A 22,966-nucleotide genomic window follows, 5' to 3' on the forward strand; every position below is an offset into this window, starting at 1 on the left:
AGGAAAGTGAAGGAAGATCTCAGTCATTAGAGTGTGGGTTTGCAAAGGTAAGATATTTGAAGATAAGCCTGTTTTAGTCAGATTGAGGTGAGAACTGTAGGCTAGTGAAAGAAGATAATTAGGCTTATCCAGTGTAGGAGTTGGCACTGCTGTGTGCTTTCTTTGCAAGGAAATAAGTGCACCAAGCAGGAATAGCATGTATTGGATGATAGGGGTGTTTGAAGTAAGCAATTTGTCTCAACTCTGTGACTGCTGACATAGGGGCAAAGTAGAGCCAATTATGGAATTCAACATGCAGTATAAACATGGAGGAAATCTTGAGTAAGGCCTGCATTTATGTATTGACTTAGTTGTCCTGCTTTGACCTCTGATGACACAGTAAATTGAAAGCAGTGGATGCAGATTGTGAGAATCAATTAGACATTTGTCCCTTGAGGAACATAAAACAATCTCAGTTACTGCTTGTGGGAGCGGAGATGTGGTGAAGTGGTTGTGAGAATGTGTTTGTGTCAGTTTGCATTATAGCTGAAAGGATTTGCTAAGAGGGAGCATGATGGGAGGAACATTGTTGCAGGTAGAGCAATTAACCTCAAATAAATGTGGAAATGGTAGATCTAGAAATAACCTATTGCAAGGAATTGTTATAAGAACTTCAGATTGTGGGGTTCTGACCCAGAGTGTTGTGTATCTAAGCTAAATGGAAATGGGATTCCCAGCGAGTATCTGAATATGGCACAGTTCAGTGTCCTTTAGATTAAACTCCAGCCCACAAAGCTGTAAGGCCTTGAACTAGTAGCATTCAGTGGTGCTGTGAGTCACCACCTCTTACACTATGTGCCCTGTGGTTGACAGGGTTGCCATCTCTTTATCCCACCAAGTTTGCCTAGGAGACTGCATGTAAGTACGGCTGCTGAGGCTATGATTCAGACAGCTCCAGGAAAGAAACAGAAGAAGGACTTATTGGAAGGTATCATCAACCTAACTTTTTATATATTTGCTTTTATATACATTATTGTTCATCCCAGTGTATTAAACACCATCAGTATAAATCAGAGAGGCAGCAATCTTGACAAATAGGATTTACTCTGTGGTTGCTGCCAGAAAGCTGATGTGATATAAAGGGTGATTAGTACCTGAGAGAAATAGATACAAGTTTACTCTCAGCCATGGAAACCACTAGATGACTTTGGCTAATTATCTACCCCAGAGGTTTCATTAAAAAAAAATGGAAGAGAAGGTACAATTGTTGTTTTGGTTTCTGGATAAACAAATAAGAAACAATCAAATAAAGGAGGAGCCTAATATCTGTGCCAGCCAATTTTCATGAGAAAAAGTATTCCAAAGTCAGGGCTCCACCTCCGAAGGTCCTCAGCCTCTATGGAGACAACAACTGTGTGGCTGCTGACAAAAGGCAGGTTGGAGTGGAAAGTTCTTCTCTTTCCAATGTTTGTATTTTTGTGCATTAAAAGTTGATCCAGACATCTTACATTCACTCAAAATATAAATAGGCAGCTAATGTAATCTTTAAAGAATTATGGAATCTGTGTAATTTTTTATTTGGATTTAGGCTCAATTTAAGAATGGAAACTGCCTTCTTGTCCTGATAATGGTCCTGTGCTGGAATGTGATAGGGAGGGGTATTCCAGATTGTTTTGCTCAATGCACTTGTGGTTTGGGATACTATAGTAGCAGATGGCAACTAACATGTGAACTTGGTAGAATTAGAAAACTGAACACATTTAGTACTTGGATAAGGGTGCAACATGAGAATTCCAGGATTGTAGACTAAATTGAGGAGTTCAAAAAGTAACCCACGAGGCAAAAGTAGATGGATATGTGTTGGTGTAAATCATCAACTTCAAGATGACTTTACTATTTTCTTTCCTTGAGCAGTCCAAGGATACAGTACTTGTGGAATGTTATTTAGCCTCTGGGGTATGAAATTTTACAGGGAACTGTTTTGTCTCATAAATGTGTTATGGGAAAGATCACCTGGAATGTTAGGTTAAGTCTCATAAATATATCGCATTTGTGGAAATACTGAATGATTAAATGTCCTTAATCGGGTAGCATGTATTTATTTGTTTATTCATTCAATAAATTTATGTAATTGCCCATGTCATATTTGTGACTTACATGACTTACAATTAAAACATACACAATACCAAAAAACACAGAATGCAAATAATATATAATACAAAATATTAAAATAATTAAACCTGTCCAGTACAGTAACTCATGAACAGTACAACCATTTTATGGGTTCTACACCACTCTTTTATCCTCAGGCCAGATGGCAAAGCAAAATCCTCAGGATCTTCTGGAAGGCCGCCAAGGTCAGGCAGGACTAACCTTACCTTGGGGGGAATGATGTTCTGTAGAATAGGTACAGTATCAAAAAAGATTCCACCTGGAGATGATATTCTCCAATAGACAGAACCTACAATAGTCTCTTCTGCTAGACCTTTGCAGACGACACCAAGCTGGCAGGAATAGCCAACACTCCAGAAGTCAGGCTTAAGATACAGAAGGATCTGGACAGACTCCACGGTACCTTCGAACTTTATTATTATTACTGTTATTATCGATCATCGCACAGTCAGCCAGATGTTCAGACTGGATTTGGCATTTTGTCTACCTATCGAGTCCTTACCCAGGACCTGGGATGATTATTATTATTATTATTATTATTATTATTATTATTATTAATAGTAAAGTTGGAAGGGACCTTGGAGGTCATCTAGTCCAACCCCCTGCTCAGGCAGGAAACCCTTTCGGACAAATGGCTGTCCAGTCTCTTCTTAAAAACGTCCAGTGTTGGAGCATTTACCGCTTCTGGAGGCAGGTTGTTCCACTGATTAATTGTTCTCACTGTCAGGAAGTTTCTCCTTAGTTCTAGGTTGCTTCTCTCCTTGATTAGTTTCCACCCATTGTTTCTTGTCCTGCCTTCAGGCGCTTTGGAAAATAGCTTGATTCCCTCTTCTTTGTGGCAGCCCCTGAGATATTGGAATACTGCTATCATGTCCCCCCTCGCCCTTCTCTTCGTTAAACTAGACATACCCAATTCCAGTAATCATTCCTTATATGTTTTAGCCTCCTTGTTGTTCTTCTCTGTACTCTTTCTAGAGTCTCAACATCTTTTTTACATCATGGTGACCAAAACTGGATGCAGTATTCCAAGTGTGGCCTTACCAAGGCATTGTAAAGTGGTATTAGTACTTCACATGATCTTGGTTCTATCTCTCTGTTAATGCAGCCTAGCATTGTGTTGGCTTTTTTGGCTGCTGCAGCACACTGCTGGCTTATATTTAAGTGATTGTCCACTAGGACTCCAAGATCCTTCTCACAGTTGCTACTATTGAGCACCTATATTATACCTGTACATTTGGTTTTTCTTGCCTAAATGTAGAACCTTGCTTTTTTCACCACTGAATTTCATTTTGTTAGATAGCGCCCAGTGTTCAAGTCTGTCCAGATCCTCCTGTATCTTAAGCCTGTCTTCTGGAGTGTTGGCTATTCCTGCCAGCTTGGTGTAAAGTAAAGTCAACAGCCTGTTCTTTAGAGTGGCAGCAATGTTGGGGGGGAGGAGCAGTAGATTTATTGTTTTTTTTTTTTTAAATGCCAATGCAAGTTTTTTGGTGAGCCACATGCAGCCTATAGTCCATACCTTGTGCAGGCTTGATGTACTGGAATGAAAGTTTGCTTCTGGGCATAATTTATAGTTCTGAGTTTGGCCTACCAATCCTCAAAAAGTTGCCTTGAAACAAGATGGGTAGAATGAATGAATGAATGAATGAATGAATGAATGAATGAATGAATGAATAAATAAATAAATAAATAAATCAATAAATAAAATAAAAAAATATATAAAAATAAAATGGTTTGATTCTGAAATAAAGGACTATTTTCCATTTGAATGTGTTCATAAATTATTACCTCTTACATGAAGGTGTGTTTTATGTTTTGCTATTTGGAAAGAATAAATTGGTGTGTATTCAAGACAAAGTTTTCTGGTAGTGGCATTTTACTTGAGGAACTTCCTACTGAGGAGATTATATTGGCTATAAAGACAATAAACCTCCTCATAAATGTTCTTAAATATTATACTGTAATTGAAGCAATTTTAAGCATCAAGCAAGTTCTGCTTGATGCTATTGTTGCTGCAAATTCTAAATGATTTGCATGTTAATCACTGTAGTAACAAATCTTTTCTCATGTGATATCTTAAACTATCTCTATTTTCACTAAATCAGCTTGCATTATACATACGTAAAATCTGCTATTTTTATTGTTTTGTGAACTTTGCACTGTTGCTGCTTGGTGGAGGTTTGCTTACTAAGAACTTACCTGTGCTTTGTTCACCAGTGAGGATCCTCTTAACAGTGTTAAACAGTGAGAACCAGGATTTGGGGGGAAAAGTTGCAGGACTCAGTTTTTTAGACACTTATTTTTATAGCTTAGCTGTCATGAGGAAGTAATTAGAGCAGAGGTGTCAAACTGCTGGCCCATGGGCCGGATGCGTCATGCCAAAACTGCGCCCACCCCATTGCCAGCAATGGAAAAAAAGTCGCGATGTGTCACGACACGTCATGTGATGTTGCGAGTTTGACACCCCTGAATTAGAGTGATCAAGTAGATTTGAGATGTGAATAGGATATAAATGATAGCGTACTAATAAAAAAAATATTTATAGTTTAGAGTTGAAATGAGGTGTCTCTGGTACTCTCTGAGCTTGGTTGTTTCCTTGTTATGTTTTATTCCCCAAACTAGATAACATCATCAGTGCTAGCATCCCAGTTTGGTTAATGAAACATCTGCAGAAAAACAACTAAGCTCAGAGAACATCCTTAAGTGACAGAATATTTGCTTTGTACCTAACAGTTTCAATTAGTGATGGGGAAAAAATCTGAGATTTAGAACAGTGGGTATAGATGAGCCCATACCAACCTAAAGTCCTGCAGATTTTTGGGGGCTACATCTCCCAGGATTCCTGGGTACCCAGTTGGATAAACTTAAAAGAGATAATAAGCTAGACCAGGTTTCTTAAAGGGTGCCCTAGGACCCCTGGAGATCTCCCAAGTCCCTCCTGCAGTGTGCGCAAAATCAAAATTATTTGCCAGCCTACGTTGAAAAATAATACAATATTAAAATCTCATGAAACAATCATGAGAAGCTGTATGAGCAGTGAATGTATCAATTTTAATTTTTAATGTGGTAAATATCAATAAATGTAAACCATACAAGCAGCTCTTTTGAGATCCTCCATAATTTTCAAAAGTGAGAAGGGGTCCTGAGAGCAAAAGATTTTAATAAACACTGAACACTGAGCTAGATGGACCATAGGCCTGATAAAGTATAAGCAGCTTCCTTTGTTCAGAATTTGTAATTAAAATAGTAATTAAAACTACATATCAAGAAAGCTGAATCAGTTATGTCTGTCAGCATTGCTGGCTTACTGCTAATCAAGGAAAAGGTAAGAGGTGTGGGGATGAATTCTATGCCTTTTATAGTTTTTTTTTCCTGATTAAATTAGTATCCTTCCTACACCTGCTTTAATTCTTTAATTGCTGGATTTTTGTTTAATTCCAGATACCATTAAGGTATTTCTGATTTTTATGTCTGTTATTACATGAAATATGGGGAACCCATTTCAAAAACTTTAAAAATAATGCTTTTAAAAAATGATTAAACATTTGCTCTGGAAGATGGTTTAACCAAACATAACATAATTTCAGCCTTCCTAAGTTTTTAGAATGATCTGTGGATAGAGTTGTTGTATCATTTGTTACATTGTTTTGGTAAAGACCTGGAAATCCTGACCTTCCTCACATTTCATTCTCTGTTCTTATTGAAATATCTGTTTAAGCCGTGGTGGCTCAGTGGTTAAAATGCAGTATTGCAGGCTAACTCACTGCTCACTCCAGGAGTTCGATTCTGACCAGCTCAAGATAGACTCAGCCTTCCATCCTTCCAAGGTCAGTAAAGTAAGAAGCCAGGTTGTTGGGGGCAATATGCTGACTCTGTAAACTGCTTAGAGAGGAGGGCTGTAAAGCACTGTGAAACCGTATATAAGTCTAAGTGCTATTGCTATTGATCACTATCAACATCCAGAGCTCCCTCACCTGACACTACTTTCTTTTCTGACTGACAAGCTTATACATAATATTCAGAAATTTTCTAGTTTCTCCCTCAAATATATATCAATATAGTGATATCAACAATAGTAATTAAAAGGAATCCAAAGATGCTTTGGTAACACTGATCAAGGTTTTTTGCCCTTATCAATTTCAATGCAGACCAGAGAGGAAGAGTTCTAAACACAACAGAGATGGGTAAGTAAGTCAGGAGGAAGAAAGGTGATAATTGGTATACTAGATGTAATTATCTAAATTATCAAAGCCATCACCTACAAATCTAGTGCCAGCTGGGGATTAGGGAGTATTTCAAGCTTCTGGCCGAGTGAAATTCTGTCTAGAAAAGGCTTCATCTCAATCCTAAAATCCAGGTTTTTTTCCTTACCAGCAATACCTTTAAGTTATTTATTTATTAAATTTATATGTTGCCCATCTTGCTATCCAAAATGACTCTGAATGGCTTATCTGGATTTAATTTCATATTTTTTCCATCTAGACCATTATTTATACTAGGAAGCATTCAAAGCTATCAGTTGCTTCTTTGGAATTAAAAAAATAGGGAGCAATATAGCTGGGTGCCATCAGCATAATAATGTCCTTCCTTAGTAATTAAATAGTGTAGAAAACAAAGATATAATCCCAAGGAATAATGATATGGGTGCCAAATAGTCCACTGGCCCTGTCTTCTGTGTACATCCTAACTGGAAGGACTTGAACCACTGCAGAACAATAGCTCTAGAAGTCCAATTCTCATTAGATGGCTCAGAGGAATCTCATGATTGATGGTATTAAAAATTGCTGAGAGCTTCAAGACAACTAGCAGGATTGAACTTCTCCCAACTAATTTCCAACCAAGATTATTAGCAAAGCAAACAGTAATTTCATTATCATATCCTGGAAGAACCTAGAATCTAGAAATTATATTTCAAATCTGAATCTATGAGGGCATATACTTTTTGTCTCCTTATCAAATAAATAACTCAGGAGGTGGACTCACACAAGTCCAATTGTTTCAAGATACATAGAATACTTTAGAGCAATTTGCAAAGCTGGATTGCCACTGGAAGAAGGACTTGATTTTCAATTAGCACCAACCTAACCTCACTCAGTAGAGAGGCTTAAAGAATGACTATTCTGCACAATATTGAAAAGACAGCAGGTGGACCTTGAGATGTCCTACTTTGTTTAGATAAGTATCACACTTCAAATGTTTGTTGGAAAAATATAGGAAGTTGAGTCAAATCTGGAAGCAGATGTTGTAGACAATAGTCATAATTTGCATGACACTTTCTGAATCAATTTTTGGCTGGCCTTCAAAGTCAGTTCCATGTATGACTTGCAGAATACATCAAATAGTTGTAGTAAATCATTATTGAGAATTTTTCCTTTATGGTTTCTAAAGTTGAATAGAAATTATCCGCTTTCCTTGCTTCATGAAAATTCCAAAATGGGGTTAGTAATTAGGATTATAACCATAAAATTGTAACATTATTTAATTTATTCCTTTAAGGAACATTTATTCTACTTTCCAGCTACAAGTTGCTTGAGGCATCTGAGTGAAATAATAGAAAAATTAATACAAATACAAAAATATTTAGCAAAAGCAATAATTAAAGAATGTAAATTATGCACTGATTTCCACAGGGGAAACAAAATGAAGTCAGCGGTGAGAATTCATTACTTTGGCAAGGCAAAATCCTGTCAGAACAGATCAGATTTTGGGGTGTGAAAGTTTAATAGGGAGGAACTAAGCAAGTATGTCAGGGTTTAAAACAGTGCAGATCTACATCATTTTCCCATCAGCATAGCTCAAGCAGGAAGCTTTTTTGCTGCTGGCTCTAAATGGGCAGTTTGATATAGGAAGAGGAGATCCTTCAAGCAAGTGTGCAGAACTTTGTGATCCTTGGATCCTCACTCCCAATCATGGTGTGAGAAATTGGCCATTTCTTAAACACTAGTAGTGTGGTTTTCCTTAGTTTTAAGTGGGAAAGAGAAATAGTTCACATTCCCTATCAGCAGAAAAATAGTAAAGAATAAAAGTGCAGCTTTGAGTTTCTGAAGGGCTAAGTGATCAGAACTGAGCTTCATGATGTTCTGCCTTGTACAAGCTTATTTCTGAGCAAAACTTTTTCTTAAGTGTTGCAGCAAGTGGGTATAAGTGTATTATAGGATTATTTGGTAATGACAGTAAGATTGAAGAAGAAAGGGAAGGACGACCCCTAGAGAAGATAATCGAGCCATTCATTAAATCTGAATCACAGGTAGAACTAATGATTTAGGTATGGATGAGTCACAGATCCATCTGGAAGGAAATGCTGCACATTAGTGGAAAAGAAAAGAGAATGGATGCTTGCCATTCTTGTTTTGAAATCACACCAACTACCATCATCAATAGTTTATGGACCATCACTGTTGTATATTTGTAAATGGAGGAATCTCCTTGAGTGGTTGTCTAGCTTTGGATGATTGATTCTCCTTTGAGAATCCTGGATTTTTAATCTACTAAGAACAGTAACTTAGGGCATTTCCACAACTTCATAGCGCCAGTGCATTTTCAAACCAACACACAATTATTTTCACTTCTGCCAAGAGTACATAGAGAAGTCATTGTGTGCTAATGGGGGCTTCCTCCACTCGAGAAAAGGAGAGTGCAAACAGCGTTACAATATTCAGTCTCTTGGAGCAAGAAAAGGAATCATCTGACGTGCTTAGCCACCACTCCTTATTACATATAAAATCGCTCTGTGAGCAGGGGTGAAATAATAAGGTATTGACAATTTTGTAACCAACCTTGCTGCATTTGGAGTGGAGGAGACTAAACCTGCAGATATGAATCTCTGTGGCACATAGTAGTAGAGTCCAGGGATGTTTCTTCTGGTCTGCGTTACCTTGCATTCGTCCTATTCTTGATTGGCAAAAAGTCTCTCAACATACATAGCTCTGCCTCTGTGGCTGACTTTTACTATATCTCAGGTCAAGGGCTGATTTCTTACCTTCCTTTTCCTTTCCATGCAGCACAATTAGCTGGCAGGAAATGGAACCAGCAATGATACTTTAAAACATGGAGTCACATGATGAAAGGACTCCTGATGTTCCCTTTTACATTCTGTTTTCCCTTTTTATGTCCCTTTACCAATTAATTCACCTTTTTGGACACAGAACTATTTCTCTCCTAGGAAATTGACAATGTGTCAAATAAACTGCCAGCTCCTCTTTTTTTCAGTATTCATAATTATTTATTTTCTGTAGAATGAACAGAAATTTTAATTTTGTTTGATCGATGCACCATTAAATCAATGCTCTTTATTTTATTTTTATTTAAGAAAATTTATATGGCTGCCGATGCAAAGTTGACTGTCTCTCAGTGGTCCTTCTTCCAGCATGAGCTCTTTGGCACTGTAACTGGCCCTACCCATCTTTCTGCTAGTTGTCCTCTTCACTTTCCTTTCCTTTTTCCCAGCATTAGAGCCTCCAGAAAGCTAAGTCTTCACATAAACTAAGATATTACATCATATTGATAATTATATCTCAAGTGAGAACTCTAGGTTGTTTTCTTCTCTTGTACTGTGTCTTCTGTCTGTACTGTTTGATAGATAGTAGAACATGGGCAACCATGAAATGATTTCTGAATCATGCAGAATGGAACTAAGTCCATGTGAGATCCCAACCCAATACTGAAACTGGACAACAAAATCAAGAAAAGCCTCAACCATCTAACCAAAAAAGAAGATTTCTGAATCTCGAGGTTCCATGATACCATAATGATTAGTAGCCATTGCTGGACCTCACTGCGCTTCCTCCATGAATTCATTACTATCACCTATAAGAGGGGTCCCCAACCTTTCTGGGTTGGCAGCCTGGTGGGAGAGGAGAGGCAGGGGCCTTACGCATGTGTGAGCAAATGTGAATGTAGCCACACAGGTGTGCATGCACACAAACAGGCCATGACCATGTGCATCACACAAATGGGAAACGTGAGCATGCATGCGAGGCTCTCGGCAATGCCAGCGCCTGTGTGAGGCTTGTGGCACTGCCAGGCTTGTGGCAATGCCACCGTCGGTGTGAGGATCATGCCGCTGCCCCGTGTAAGGTGCACGCCGCAGCCCGCCTGCTGATTGTCGTGCTGCCACCATCCACGCAACGCTTGCGGCAATGGTGCCACGAGGTGGGGTGAGCACGCACACACGGGCATGTGCACTGCCCAGTACTCACGTGGCCTGGTGGCCAAAATGCCATGGCCTACAGGTCGGGGACCCCTGACTTATATTATGGTGGCTATTAATTTAGATGGACTTAAAAATTGTTTTCCCAAAAATAAGACCCGGCCTTATATTTTTTTTGCCTCCAAAAGAGGCATGAGGTCTTATTTTGGAGGGATGTCTTACCTTAGGACCACTGCAGCCAGGCCTCCCATGCCCCAACACCTGCCTTGCCTTGGCAGCCCTCTTCTGTGACTGCTCACCATCACTTGTGTGTATTGTCACCGGCCTCTGTTTCACCATGAGATGCCTTTCTGGAAGGCCTCTGATGGCAAAATGGAAGCCAGGGGGCGCCCTGCACGTCAATCTGGAGCTCGTTTCTCAGCTGCAGAGGCCTTTCTGGAAGGCCTCTGGCGGCAAAATGGAAGCCAGGGGCGCCACGCATGTCAATTCCGAGCTTGTTTTTTGGCTGCAGAGGCCTTTCCGGAAGATGGCCGGTGGCAATGCATGTGAGCAGCGACAAGTGGCTGCAGAAGTGGGCCCTCAAGGGAAGGCAGGTTTTGTGGCTTGGGTGGCCTGGCTACAACTGTCCTAAGGCAAGTGGGTGTGGAGGGTGTGGGGCAGGTCCCCCCCCATCCCTGCTTTAGCTTGATTTTTAACCATGTTCCTTGCCCCACTTCATGCAGCTAGGTGCAATGGAGTGGGCGAGATCTTAAGTAGGGCTTATTTTGGGGGTAGGTCTTATTTTGGGGAAAACAGAAGAATTGGATTGCTTCTGAATCAGTTTTATTCACACAATGGGATTCCGTCTGTTCACTTGGTTTTAGCAAAGGCCTGAATGAAACAGCATCAACACCAATATTTAAGGCAGAAATTACTGGCATCTTTTCTTCTATAATTGCCATATACTTTATGGCATCTTGAGTCAAGAGCAAGTGTACTTCTCCGGATGAAAGAGGTGTTTACTTGGAGGTAAGGAGGGATGTTGACCTATTGTTAATACCCTTCAAAAATAAAGTAAAAGAAACAATTACAATTCCTCTATAAACAATGCAGCTGTGCTCATAAAACAATCTTAACCTGATTACTGATTTTTACCCATATTTTAGATTTACATGATAAACTAATTTTTGATTAATCAAATAAACTATGAACTATGTTTACAAAGCACAACTGCATTTGCACAAAAATTCTGCACCAAAATAACTCGTGTTGTCTGAGTGTAACTACTAAGTTTGTAATAGGTTTGAATAAGCAAATTTTATTAACATAGCTTTATAGGTAGGGTACAGAAAATGCAGTAGCGTTGGCTTCTCAAAATGTTACCCTTCTGAGTTTTCTCTGCTGCCTTTCCATCTTTTCATAGGCTTGATTTCTGCTGTTCATGACCTAAAACACAGCTGCAGCCCCAGTCTATCCATGCCAACTGGCAATGACCTTTTGAAGCTTTTTCTTGCTACAGTGCTGCTAACAGATTCCACCTTGTTCCTTTCTCAGAGACTTAACGTAATTTCTATTCCTTTAATCAATGGCTTCCTGTTCACTTTAATTACCAATTAGCATTTTATAGCCAAAGCAGTTTTTAAAGCCAAAGCAGTTTTTCCTTGATTAATCTTATTTTTTATAATCAAATATTGCAAAAATATTGTTAAAAAATAGTGTTTTGTACTTTCCTTGTATCCAGGGCAGGGGTTCTACAGTGTGGCTTATAGTCATATAAGCACTTAATTAAAACATTGGTGGTATTTTTTTATTATTATTATTATTATTATTATTATTATTATTATTATTATTATCCTTTGTTGTTACTATTACTTCGTTGTTTTGCATGTACACTGAGAGTTTATGCATGAGAGACAAATTTCTTGTGCATCTAATCACACATGGCCAATAAAGAATTCTATTTGCAAGATATAGTACTACAATAAGGTTGATATATTCTAATATGCATATCTTTTCTAGTCATTTCTGTCATCTTTCTTTTCTAATCAAGATGACAAAACCTCATGATATAACTATAGAAGTGTAGGTACATGAGGTTAACTTGCCCTTCACCATCCTCTGGGTTGGGGATGAAGAAAGCTTTTGTCAAACATCTCTAGGGAACACTACCCTGTATTGAAGAAGGTGAGGATAACTATTAAAGCAAATTCAGCATATCTTAAAAGTAGCAATGCAGCAAGAGCCTGCAACTTTTCATTGCTGAAACTGCAAAACTCAGCTTACAGAAATAAAAATAAATTTGCAGTAGTTGTGGCTTTAAAAAGGAAGCTGGTAAGTAAAATTACTTCTCTCTGCAAGGGGCAGATTTATGCTGTTCTTTTGGGGGTCAGATTGGATTTAGCGGGTTGGTTAAGGTGCTGGATTAGGAGTGGAGAAACTTGAGACACAAAAGCTAGTTGGATGCGACAGAAAAATAGGACAAGGGAACAATCTACCTGCTGCTACATACCTGACTGCAGCTAGGCTTGCTTTAGCGCAAAAATGGAACAGCAAGGAAGTTCCCACAGAGGAAGAGTTAATACATAAAATATTAGCATGTGTGGAAATGGACAGGCTCACAATGATATTCAGACAAACGTGGATCAGTTTATTATGAAACCTGGGATAAATTTTACCGCTGGAGGAATTTGAAGAGGACGGTCGGGATTAAAGATGAATGTTAAGATAGAAATATATGTTATTTTAGAACAAGTATTGTATATAAAACTTAGATGTATATGTAGAGATGAAGAATTGATTGTAAAAAGTGGAATAATCTGATAAGAATATATATTCCGGAATGTCATGTTAAATCCAATGTTTGTCTGCTTTTAACTGTATTATAAATAAAATTTGTTAAAAAAAAAGCTAGTTGGATGACCTTGAGTTTCAGTCATTCTCTCTGTGGCCTTGGAGGAAGGCAATAAAAGAAGGAATTTCTGAAAACTGCTGTCTGAATGACTATGTGGCCTTGTTCCTGTGGCAGGAGTCAAGCCTGACTCAAAGGACAAAAAAAAAAAAAAAAAAAAAGTGATGTGGGAATTTATAAGTGAGGGCAGAACTTTGCAGAAGACCCAAAGAAAATTAAATCAGGCAGACGGGATGATTGTTATTGGCACCAAAGAACTTTTTTTTCATTTCATGAAAAAGTCAACTAAGGAAGAAAAGCTACTGGTAGCAGTGCAGTTGCTGCTTCTGAATACTATCCCATTATAGCATAGCCAGGCTTCTGTTCATGTGATTTTTTTACAGGGTATCTGAGCATGATCAAAATGTTATTCTGAGTGTTTCCCATGCTACTTCTATCTTTTTTTTCAAATTTCTCAGCACTACACTTCTGTCATTGCCAAAAAGGATGTTTTTAATGGACACAGTGACATATTACAGAACAAACTCACTAGAAACCACAATTTCCATTTTTTCCCCTATTCATTATACCTTTTTCCCATCCCATTCTGATCCTTTAGACTGGTATTTTTTAACGATTGAGCTGTTTTCTGATCATTAGAAAAAAATATGGCACTTTTTTATTTAGTTGTAGGATTTATAAAACCCCTCACTTCAAAGACTCTAGCCTATTGTTTGGGTTTTGCAAATAACAAGAATAATACAACACTATGTTTGGTTTTTAAAAATAATACAAATAATAACCCTGAGAATTAATATATTTCTACAAACACTTAAATATATTTTTAAAGTTAATGGTACCATACTCAGCCAGATATATACAGCACATTAACAATGTGTAAAATATACTGTCTTACTGCTCTTTAAATTGGCAGCATCAATAGCTGTAAGTTATTGTTTCATTCATATTTTATAATAAAATCATTATAGTATGAGTGCAATAAATTAAATAAATTATGCCTTACCAATATCATAAGGCAAATCTGTTAAAAATAGATTATTAAATATAGTATATGAGCTGAACTTTCACAACCTACACTGTTTTGTAACTTTCCCAAGCATGGATAGAACATATTGGGGGTGTGTGTATAAGGATTAAAGGGTGGAAAATTGATTGAAATTTCACATGAAGCTTATAATGAATTAAACTGCCAGTTTGGAAGCATCCAAGGTAAAAATTAGCAAAGCAATCTGGGCATCAGTCAGTGGCGAAATGTGTATAAGATGATACAAAAAAAAAAAGAGTATGGTTGTGTAACAATATGGATGAAGGAAAAGGTTGATCTAGAACAGGGCTTTTCAACCTTTTCACCCATTGTACCACTTTTAGGATATGGCAATATCCGAGTACCACCAGCCTAGCAAGGTGTCAAAAACTTTATGACCCCGCCCCCAAAAGGAAAAAAGTGATAAAGTACAGGTAGTCTTCAACTTACAATAGTTTGCTTAAGGACTGTTCGAAGTTAACAATGGCACTGAAAAAAGTGCCCCCCAAGCCACAGCCAAGCAAGACGCCTGCCCACCCAGTGGCACTCTTCCTCCTGTTCGAGGTTTTCATTGTTGTGAGCATTTCTGTTGGGGATTGGCAGCGGGGGTGGGGTGGGGGTATTTGGTTTTTATACCACCCATCTGCTGGGTGGTTGTAGCAGGTTTTGGTCACTTCACATGACCCTGGGACACTGTGACCATCATAAATATGAATCAGTTACCAAGCATCTAAATGTAAATCACAAGACCCTGGAGTTGCTGCAACATTCCAGCTGATTGGCACTTCTTCTGGGTTCAGCAGAAGCGCCAGGATCAATGCCGAGCTCCAGCTGGAGCCTGGCACTGATCCTGGGGCTTCAACTGAGCCCTGACAGCCCCGAAGAAGCGCCGATCAGCTGGGAAACGGCACTGATCCTGGTGCTTCTGCTGAGCCCTGGCAGTCCTGCAACTCCAGCCATCTCTCGCTCAGGCTTGTGCGATGCTGACACCGGTTCAGCTCATTCCCCTCCCCCGCTATCACTTTTCTAGGATGGTCGCGTACCACCTGCCAGGTGCCAATGTACCACAGGTGGTACCCGTACCACTGGTTGAAAAGCCCTGATCTAGAACAGGCATGTCAAACTGCCATGAGGTAGATTGGGTTGAAAGAGGGACCACATTTGCCTGTGATGCTTCTTTACATAGCACAAAGTTAAACAGTCACTACCAGAAAATGTCATGATGACACCATTTTGTGTAGCTTTAAAAGAAGTTCAAATTCAGCACTTCTTGTGTTCTAAATGGAGCAGGCCTCTAGTGAGGCTGATGGAAAGGAACAAGGTGCCCAGAGGTAGGAGCACAATCTTTTCTTTAAAAAGAGACAATGCGCCTTTAAAACAAAGGGTTTTTTTTCTCGCACAGGAGATTCTGAGATGCCTCCTGACTCAAGAGCTAAGAAGAACATTCTCTCTCTCTTTTTTCCCCCTGAAAACAGGGAGAAGAAGATCCTGAGGAGAATCGGAACAAGGAGGAGAAGCCAGATCCAGGAATCCCTGTGAGGAAAGTGGGGCGACCTGGTAGAAAACGGAAACAGCCAGTGGTGAGTGGAAGCCATTGCATGTCCATAGTTGCAAGATCAGTCACCCAGGGTGTGGATAGGAAGTTACTCTGATTGAGGCCTTTAAATAGGAGAACCAGATAAGGGAGAGTTGGGTTAAATTTTCAGTGCTTTCTTTCTAAAGCTGAAGTTTCTAGAGTCAGCAGTTTCTAAGAATAGCTTTGTGGCCTTTGTTGGAGGTGAACATATACAAGAAGAAAGCAACTGGTTGGGAAACTATATATTTTTGCGTACAGAAAAGCCACAGATCCATATGCACTCACACAAATACATGCTGTCACTGATGCCTGTAACTCCATTCGTAACTCCATTCCATTTGTAATCCATTCAAATTGGACATAAACTAATCATGAGCACAGTGGTTAGAATGCAGTACTGCAGGCTACGTCTACTGACTGCTGGCTGCCAGCAGTTTGGCAGTTCGATTCTCACCGGCTCAAGGTTGACTCAGCCTTCCATCCTTCCGAGATCAGTTAGATGTGGACCCAGATTGTTGGGGGCAATATGCTGACTCTGTAAACCACTTACAGGTAGAGAGGTCTGTAAAGCACTGTGAAGCAGTATATGTCTAAGTGCTATTGCCAAGAAGAAAAGCAACCTTGAATTAAGAAGAAGCTTTCTAACAGTGAGAACGATTAACAAATGGAACAGCTATCCTTCAGAAGTTGTAGGTGTTTCATCACTGGAGTTTTTAAGAAGAGACTGGACAGCCACTTGTCTTAAATTAAATGGGGTTTCCTGTTTGAGCAGGGGGTTGGACTAGAAAACCTCAAAAGTCTCTTCCAGTTCTATTCTGATTGATTGAATACATGCAGCTTCAGTCTGCAAACACCTCTTGGCTGGGTATTGTGTGGACACGCCTATGACATCTGGCAAAGGACCCAGCTGCTCTTATTAGAAATAAAACTCCTCTAGGAAAATTGCAAAGAATTATTTTGGACAATTCAGTTATTTCTAGTAAAAGGGTTCATGTTCTTGGCTCATAAACTGATGCATCACTGACACTGACTGAGTTTCAGCAATTTGCTGACCTAACACCTTTTCTGGGTTTGGACAGTAAGTTGGATTACAAATACGAGTTGTATATGCACAACATGCAAACTAAAACAAAGCCAAGGTTAAAACTAACCAAGCTTAGTGGCCATTATGTAGGTTGTGGAATTGAAGTTGCCTGAAAATAGCAATAAATATATGCATATCTCTGTGCACACAAGTTTCTTAAACTGCTGACCAATGGTTAGCTTCCTGTGTAAATTGGAGATAAGGAGAGTAGAATTTCAACATATCTGAGTGTCAAATCTGCCAAGATGTTGAAACTTCTTTAGATACCCCTTTGGGATTAACATGGTACCTATGAGAGATTTTATTTCTGTTGCAAATTGGAATAGAACTTCCTCTACTGATAGGCTGTGTTTACTAAAACATGATTAACTAGGATAGTTGCCTAGAACTGCATAGGGGTTGGACTAGAGCAGTGGTTCTCAACCTGTGGGTCAGGACCCCATTTGGGGTAGAACAACCATTTCACGGGGGTCGCCAAATAACGCAGTCCACCATTTCTTTTCCCCTTTTCCTTAGCTGTGCTACTCCCTTTTAATCTATTGGCTTTTGAAAGCCAATAGAATAGACTCTCTTGAATGGACTCTCTTGAAGGTTATTTCAAACTGATGATTCTATAATTTGTACAACATGCTAAGCTAGATTAGTTTAACATTGGTTAAATTGTACATATACTGTATGCATATGTATAGGAAAGTACCTTAGGATACTAACCCATTCTCATGTTTGATTCATAATTCACTCTTTGTGCAAAGCCAGGAAATGGTAATGTTGTATCCAGCCTAAGGATGTTGTATGAACACACCAACAGTTCATCCCTTCTCTAGAGTATTCACCTCATATGAACCTAATTTAGTTGTCGCTGCCCAGTCAAACCAATTTTATTTCTTCATATCTTACATTTTTAATGGGATTGATTTTTGCTGCTGCTTGTAAGGTTTATATTGGATCTACTGTGGTTTTATGCCCTCTTCTGCTATTTATAACTTTATTATGTATATTGATTTATTGAACTCTAGGGGCATACATGTAGCCCTTGATGAGGCACACTTCCACTTTCTCATATGTTGCTTGTGACCTGGTCCATGCAATGATTGATTATTGCCTCTTCAATTGATCAGAGCTTTTTAGCTCAGACCATAAGCTGTAACAGATAGAAAAAGGCATTGGTGAAATGTATCTTTCAGGATCAAGTGCAAGCAAAATACTCTTGACTGCGTTCCATTTAATAGAGTTGCTAATTAATCCATTAATCCATTAGACCATAACTAAGCAAGTTAGGTTTTCCACTATGTTAAACTACAATTCTTCCAGTTAAAACTAGTTAAGCTTTTCATGTGTGCAAATGCAGGTTTTTAGATCTTTAACTGACCCTGAAGAGTATAATGCTATTCCTGGAGGAGAGATACCTGTGATAGAGGACTGTCTACTCCTCCTCACCCTTCTTCATCCTCCCATGAACCTCAACTGGAGAAGAATCAAGTGCTCCTGGTTTCTCAAGCGAGCAAACTAAAGTTTATGGTGATAAAAAAAAAACATGCTGGTATACTGCAGGAAAATCCAGAAGACAGGCAGTCTTCCTTTTATCTACTGTCACAGAGAATTCCATCCTTGTTGGCAGAATGTCAATAAGGTTTCTAGTATTTTTATCCTGTGCATGGGATTTCCTTCCAATCTCTGGTATGAGAACTCCTGATCCAGTTGGGACCTGTGCAGATTTGTTTCCCAGAAGGCTGCTTTGCCAGTTGGGCCGTGGGAATGGCTTGCCCTTTTAACCATGGGCTTTCTACAGACTCCTTCACTTTGCTCTAGTTCTCTGCCTTGCACAGCTGCAACCTGATCTCTGGCACTGCTGCCAGGGCCAGGGAAGGAAGCTGGCCACCAGCCACATGCTAGGCCACTCAGAAAAGAACTGCTGCTGCTGCTATGTTGCTGGCAGCTTCCCAAAATAGAATCAGCCTGGGTGGGGAGATTGCTATGGACATGGCAGGGAGGAAAGCAAGGTTGCTGCAAGGCTTGGAAAGGACTAAGAGAGCTGGATGACAGCCAGACTTCTGTCTCTCTGCTGCCAGAGGCAGAGACTGGAATGGATGCAGCTGCTTGGTTGGATCCCCAAATTGTATTTAAAGGGCTAGCATGAAAATGTTGTGGGAGGCCAGGTGTGGGGCAGGTGAAGTATCTAGAGTGGCCTGCCCTATTCACATAATTACACAGAACCATCAGATATAAAGGACAAGTGGAGGGAAGTCTGATGCTTTTGACACAGAATCCAACACTTTAATGTTCCACATTTTTACTTTTCAAGAATCTGGCTTCCAACACTTTGACAGAGCCAGTTTGGTGTAACGGTTAAGGCATCAGGCTAGAAACCAGGAAACTGTGAGTTTTAGTCCCACTTTAGACACCAAACCTGGGTGACCTTGGACCAGTCACTCCCTCTCAGCCCTAGGGAAGAGGCAATGGTAAATCACTTTTGAAAAATGTTGCCAAGAAACTAAAGGGACTTGTCCAGGAAGTTGGCAGAAGTCAAAATTGATTTGAAAGGATCTAACATCCCTCCCCCACTCCCACAACAGAGTCTACAGCATGACAGCAATATCTCTGCTTATCGCCTTAGCTTGGGGGGCACTTATGGTTTGGGACTGTTGTTGGTAAAATAGGAAAATAATTCAATGAAAGGTTAAGAAAATCACATGTGTTGCTAGAAACTAACACTATATGAGAGCAAGAATTCATTGGCCAGATAAAATTATTTAAATGTTGAGAGGGGTGAGGAGATTTCAGCTGCCAGGAGTTTAGAAGGATGGGTGGAAAATATTTACCATGGGGGCAAGATGAGATTGCCTCTCTTCTCATTGTCTCCAAACAGAACTTGAGGAATCAGGAAGTACAATACTATGGTTTGCAGATAAATAATTTAGCGGCAAATAACTCTTGCTGATAGGTGGTGTGCTAAAGAAGGAGCGCAAGGCCTAAGGAATCAGCTAATCATCTTTATTTGTGCAAATTGCATGTGTTATAAAAGCTATTCCCTTTGGTGGTGACTTGGAATAGATGCAATAAGAGGGACAGGGTCCATAATGGGACGACAGATTTCATACCTGTATAGTTTTCTGGTGACTCAAGAATGGGTGGAGAGCACTTTTAATTTGACAGTGGGGAAAGGTACTAACCTTGCTCAGCTTTCTCTGTCCAGCAGAAACAGGGGCATCAGCTGTCTCTATAAGCTGGCAGGCATGGATTACTTGAAAAATTGGCAGTAGAACTAATTCTAGTAGCTGTTGAAGATCTTTTGAGCTTGAGGAGAAGCCACTTTTCTGCAGGTTCAACTTGAACATTGGAAATGGCCCTTTCATTGCTTTTACTTGCTGCCCTTATATTGGCTAACTTTCTGCTGTATTGCTCCAAATTTTAGACAGCTTCTTGGCCTACCAAGCCTCAGTCACTTGGTCTTCTGTAGCCTACCCAAACAAAAAAGTGGAGACAATAGCAACCAAAGTAACACAGATAATGTCTATGGCTAGGCTAGAGCTTATAAACATTCATGTGGCCTATCAACTTCTACCATGTCTAGAAAGAGCTAGACTATTGCACGCAGCCTCTAATGCAGGGATTCTCAACCTTGGCAACTTTAAGACTTGTGGACTTCAACTCCCAAGCTGGCTGAGGAATTCTGAGAGTTGAAGTCCACAAGTCTTAAAGTTGCCAAGGTTGAGAACCCCTGCAAGTCTAATGTCTCTGTGGTACCAAGGTTTACATGGAAAAAAAAACAGTTAAATCAGTTACTATTACTGCATTTACATGCTGAAAGACGGGCTTTGAAGTGCCCGTCTTTCAGCTGAGCAAGAATGTGGGCTGAAACATGTCTATGGATATTTCCTTGAGATCCATTTTAATAAGTTTTGAGTATTGTGCCCTTCCATTTGGAAATGGGGGTGACATCGCTCTACTTTACAGTTATAAAAATTTAAAAGATGGCAGAAGTTTTCCTCCTGTTAATAACAAGTGCCTGTGCTTCATTATTTGAGTAATATATAGGGATAATAGGGGAACCTTTGGAACAATTGAAGTCTGTCCCTGTTTCTAAGACAGAAGTGGTCTGGGCCTACACAATTTATGACATACCTAACCTAATAGACTCCAAGAAACTTGTTTTGTAATACCTTGAGGTTCCTCCATGATTTTTGAAGTTGTAGACCCATGGCAGAAAGAGAAAGACTTTATTGCACCTCAGAGAGGCCACTTGTGTTTGGCCAAAGAATTGTGTTCACCTTGCAGAATCATATAACACGGACCCAAGCCTTCTCCTTCAAAAAGGACAGTCTAATAAAAAGATAGAAAAAAATTCATCTAATTGTCACTTTCAGAGCAAGTAAGTTAATCGTGCAAGGGGACCAGGATGTGTGGGGTTGATCCAGGATCAAGGCTGAATTCTCATAAATGACAGCCACAGGTAGTCCTTGACGTATGACCACAATTGACCCTAAAATTATGTTGCTAAGCAAGACAGTTAAGGGAATCATGCCTGATTTATGGCCTTTTTTGCCCTGGTTTTTAAGTGAATAACTACAGTTGTTAAGTGAATCATGCAATCGTTAAGAGAATCTGGCTTTCCCGATTGTCAGAAGCTTCCTAGGAAGTTGCAAATGACATTCCCAGGACTTCAGGATGCTGCAGTCATCATAAATACATGTTGGTTGCCCAATACCCAAAGTTTTGATCATGTGACTCTGGATGCCGCAAGGGTCGTAGGTATGAGAACTGGTCATAACTTTGAATGGTCTTTACATGAATGGTTGTAAGTTGAGGACTACCTGTAGTCCACTGACTTCACAAGTATGGGCTGATGTGTTTCTCCCACTCTGCTCATTTGCAAACAAGAAGTGTTCCATCTTATTTTTAAAGTTTAACTATTGGCTCATAGAAAGGAAGATTTAGAGGTGGATTTCAGCTTGCCAGCACTTATTGAGTCACCATGAATCAATCTGTGCTTTCTGAAATTTATTTTAGTCCTTCCTCTATTCATCACCTACAGAATTGCACACAGGGGAGCAATTCTCTTCCCTCTCAGTCAACATATGTTTAACTTCTCTTCCTTCTTTAAAAATACCTGTTTGCTCAGTGTTAAAAATGACCCCCACATCCATCCTTACTTTTCCATGACCCTAAAATATCTATTGGGACAATTTCATTTCACATCTTGTGGCTAACTTCACACAACATGCCAAACCTGGGTTTACAAAGCAAGTTGCTCTGTTGATTTAAGCTGCTATGCCTAAGCAAATAAACAAAATGATTGCGGTAACAATATCCAGATCCCTATAGCAAACTGAACCACAACATAGCCTATTTTAGTTTATTGCCTGAGTTGAAATTCTTGGCACTTTTGTGATTCACAGTTCCTTGTTTATAAAATATGAAGAACAATAGCAGAATGTTCTGGATTTTAAGGCCATCCACAGTTGAAGTTGAGCTTTGGTTTGGATATTATCTATGCTGCTACCAATGCATGGCAGTTTTGAAGTTCCTCTGGAGCCTGCATGTTTGTTTCAGTTTCTGAGGAAGTATGTCTTTGATAAGGAGGGGGCCCGTTCCTCTGCAAAGCAGGACAGGAAACCTGCGCTGCTAAGAGCTGGTGTGGACAGGTGGTGTGCAGAACCTTTCCTTTCTGGCTGGAGGGAGAAACCCCAAGGGCTGCTGCCGGGTAAGACACACTGACAGTCTTCTTGAGTTTGTGGAGGTTTCATTCTCAGATTAAATAAGGAACACTAACAAGATTTTAAAAGATCACAAGGAAACAATTACCTCGCACACACTCATTTGTCACTAGGGCAAGACACAAGGCTTTATTAATATATAGCTTGCCTTTCATTCAGGAGCTTCAGGTAGCAAACAAGTCTCTCTCCTCTTATTTTCCCTATAACAAGACTTTAAGGGAGGTTGAACTGAAAGAACGACTAGCCCAAAGTCACTCAGTGACAGTGGCTGAAGGTCGCTTAGAATTTGGGACTACTAGCTTTTTCTCCATCACTTTAGTCTACATTGATTCTCTTGGGCCTTGTATAGTTGCATTGTGTTGGGAGTAGGGAGATTTTCAAGCG

The 22,966-nt window shown here is 39.6% G+C and overlaps 1 protein-coding gene across 3 annotated transcripts in view; it reads left to right on the forward strand.

Moving 5' to 3' along the window:
- DNMT3A (DNA methyltransferase 3 alpha) overlaps window positions 1-22,966 on the forward strand; it is a 122,566-nt gene that overhangs the window by 16,234 nt on the left and 83,366 nt on the right. For all 3 annotated transcript variants that reach the window (XM_039346070.1, XM_039346068.1, XM_039346069.1), the window contains exon 3: window positions 15,684-15,788. In XM_039346070.1, the coding sequence (XP_039202004.1) occupies window positions 15,684-15,788 (105 nt within the window). The remainder of the gene's footprint in view (window positions 1-15,683; window positions 15,789-22,966) is intronic.

Source organism: Crotalus tigris, unplaced genomic scaffold (assembly GCF_016545835.1).
Source record: "Crotalus tigris isolate CLP2741 ecotype Arizona unplaced genomic scaffold, ASM1654583v1 scf7180000017987.690289119674:8195010, whole genome shotgun sequence".
Classification (NCBI taxonomy): domain Eukaryota; kingdom Metazoa; phylum Chordata; class Lepidosauria; order Squamata; family Viperidae; genus Crotalus; species Crotalus tigris.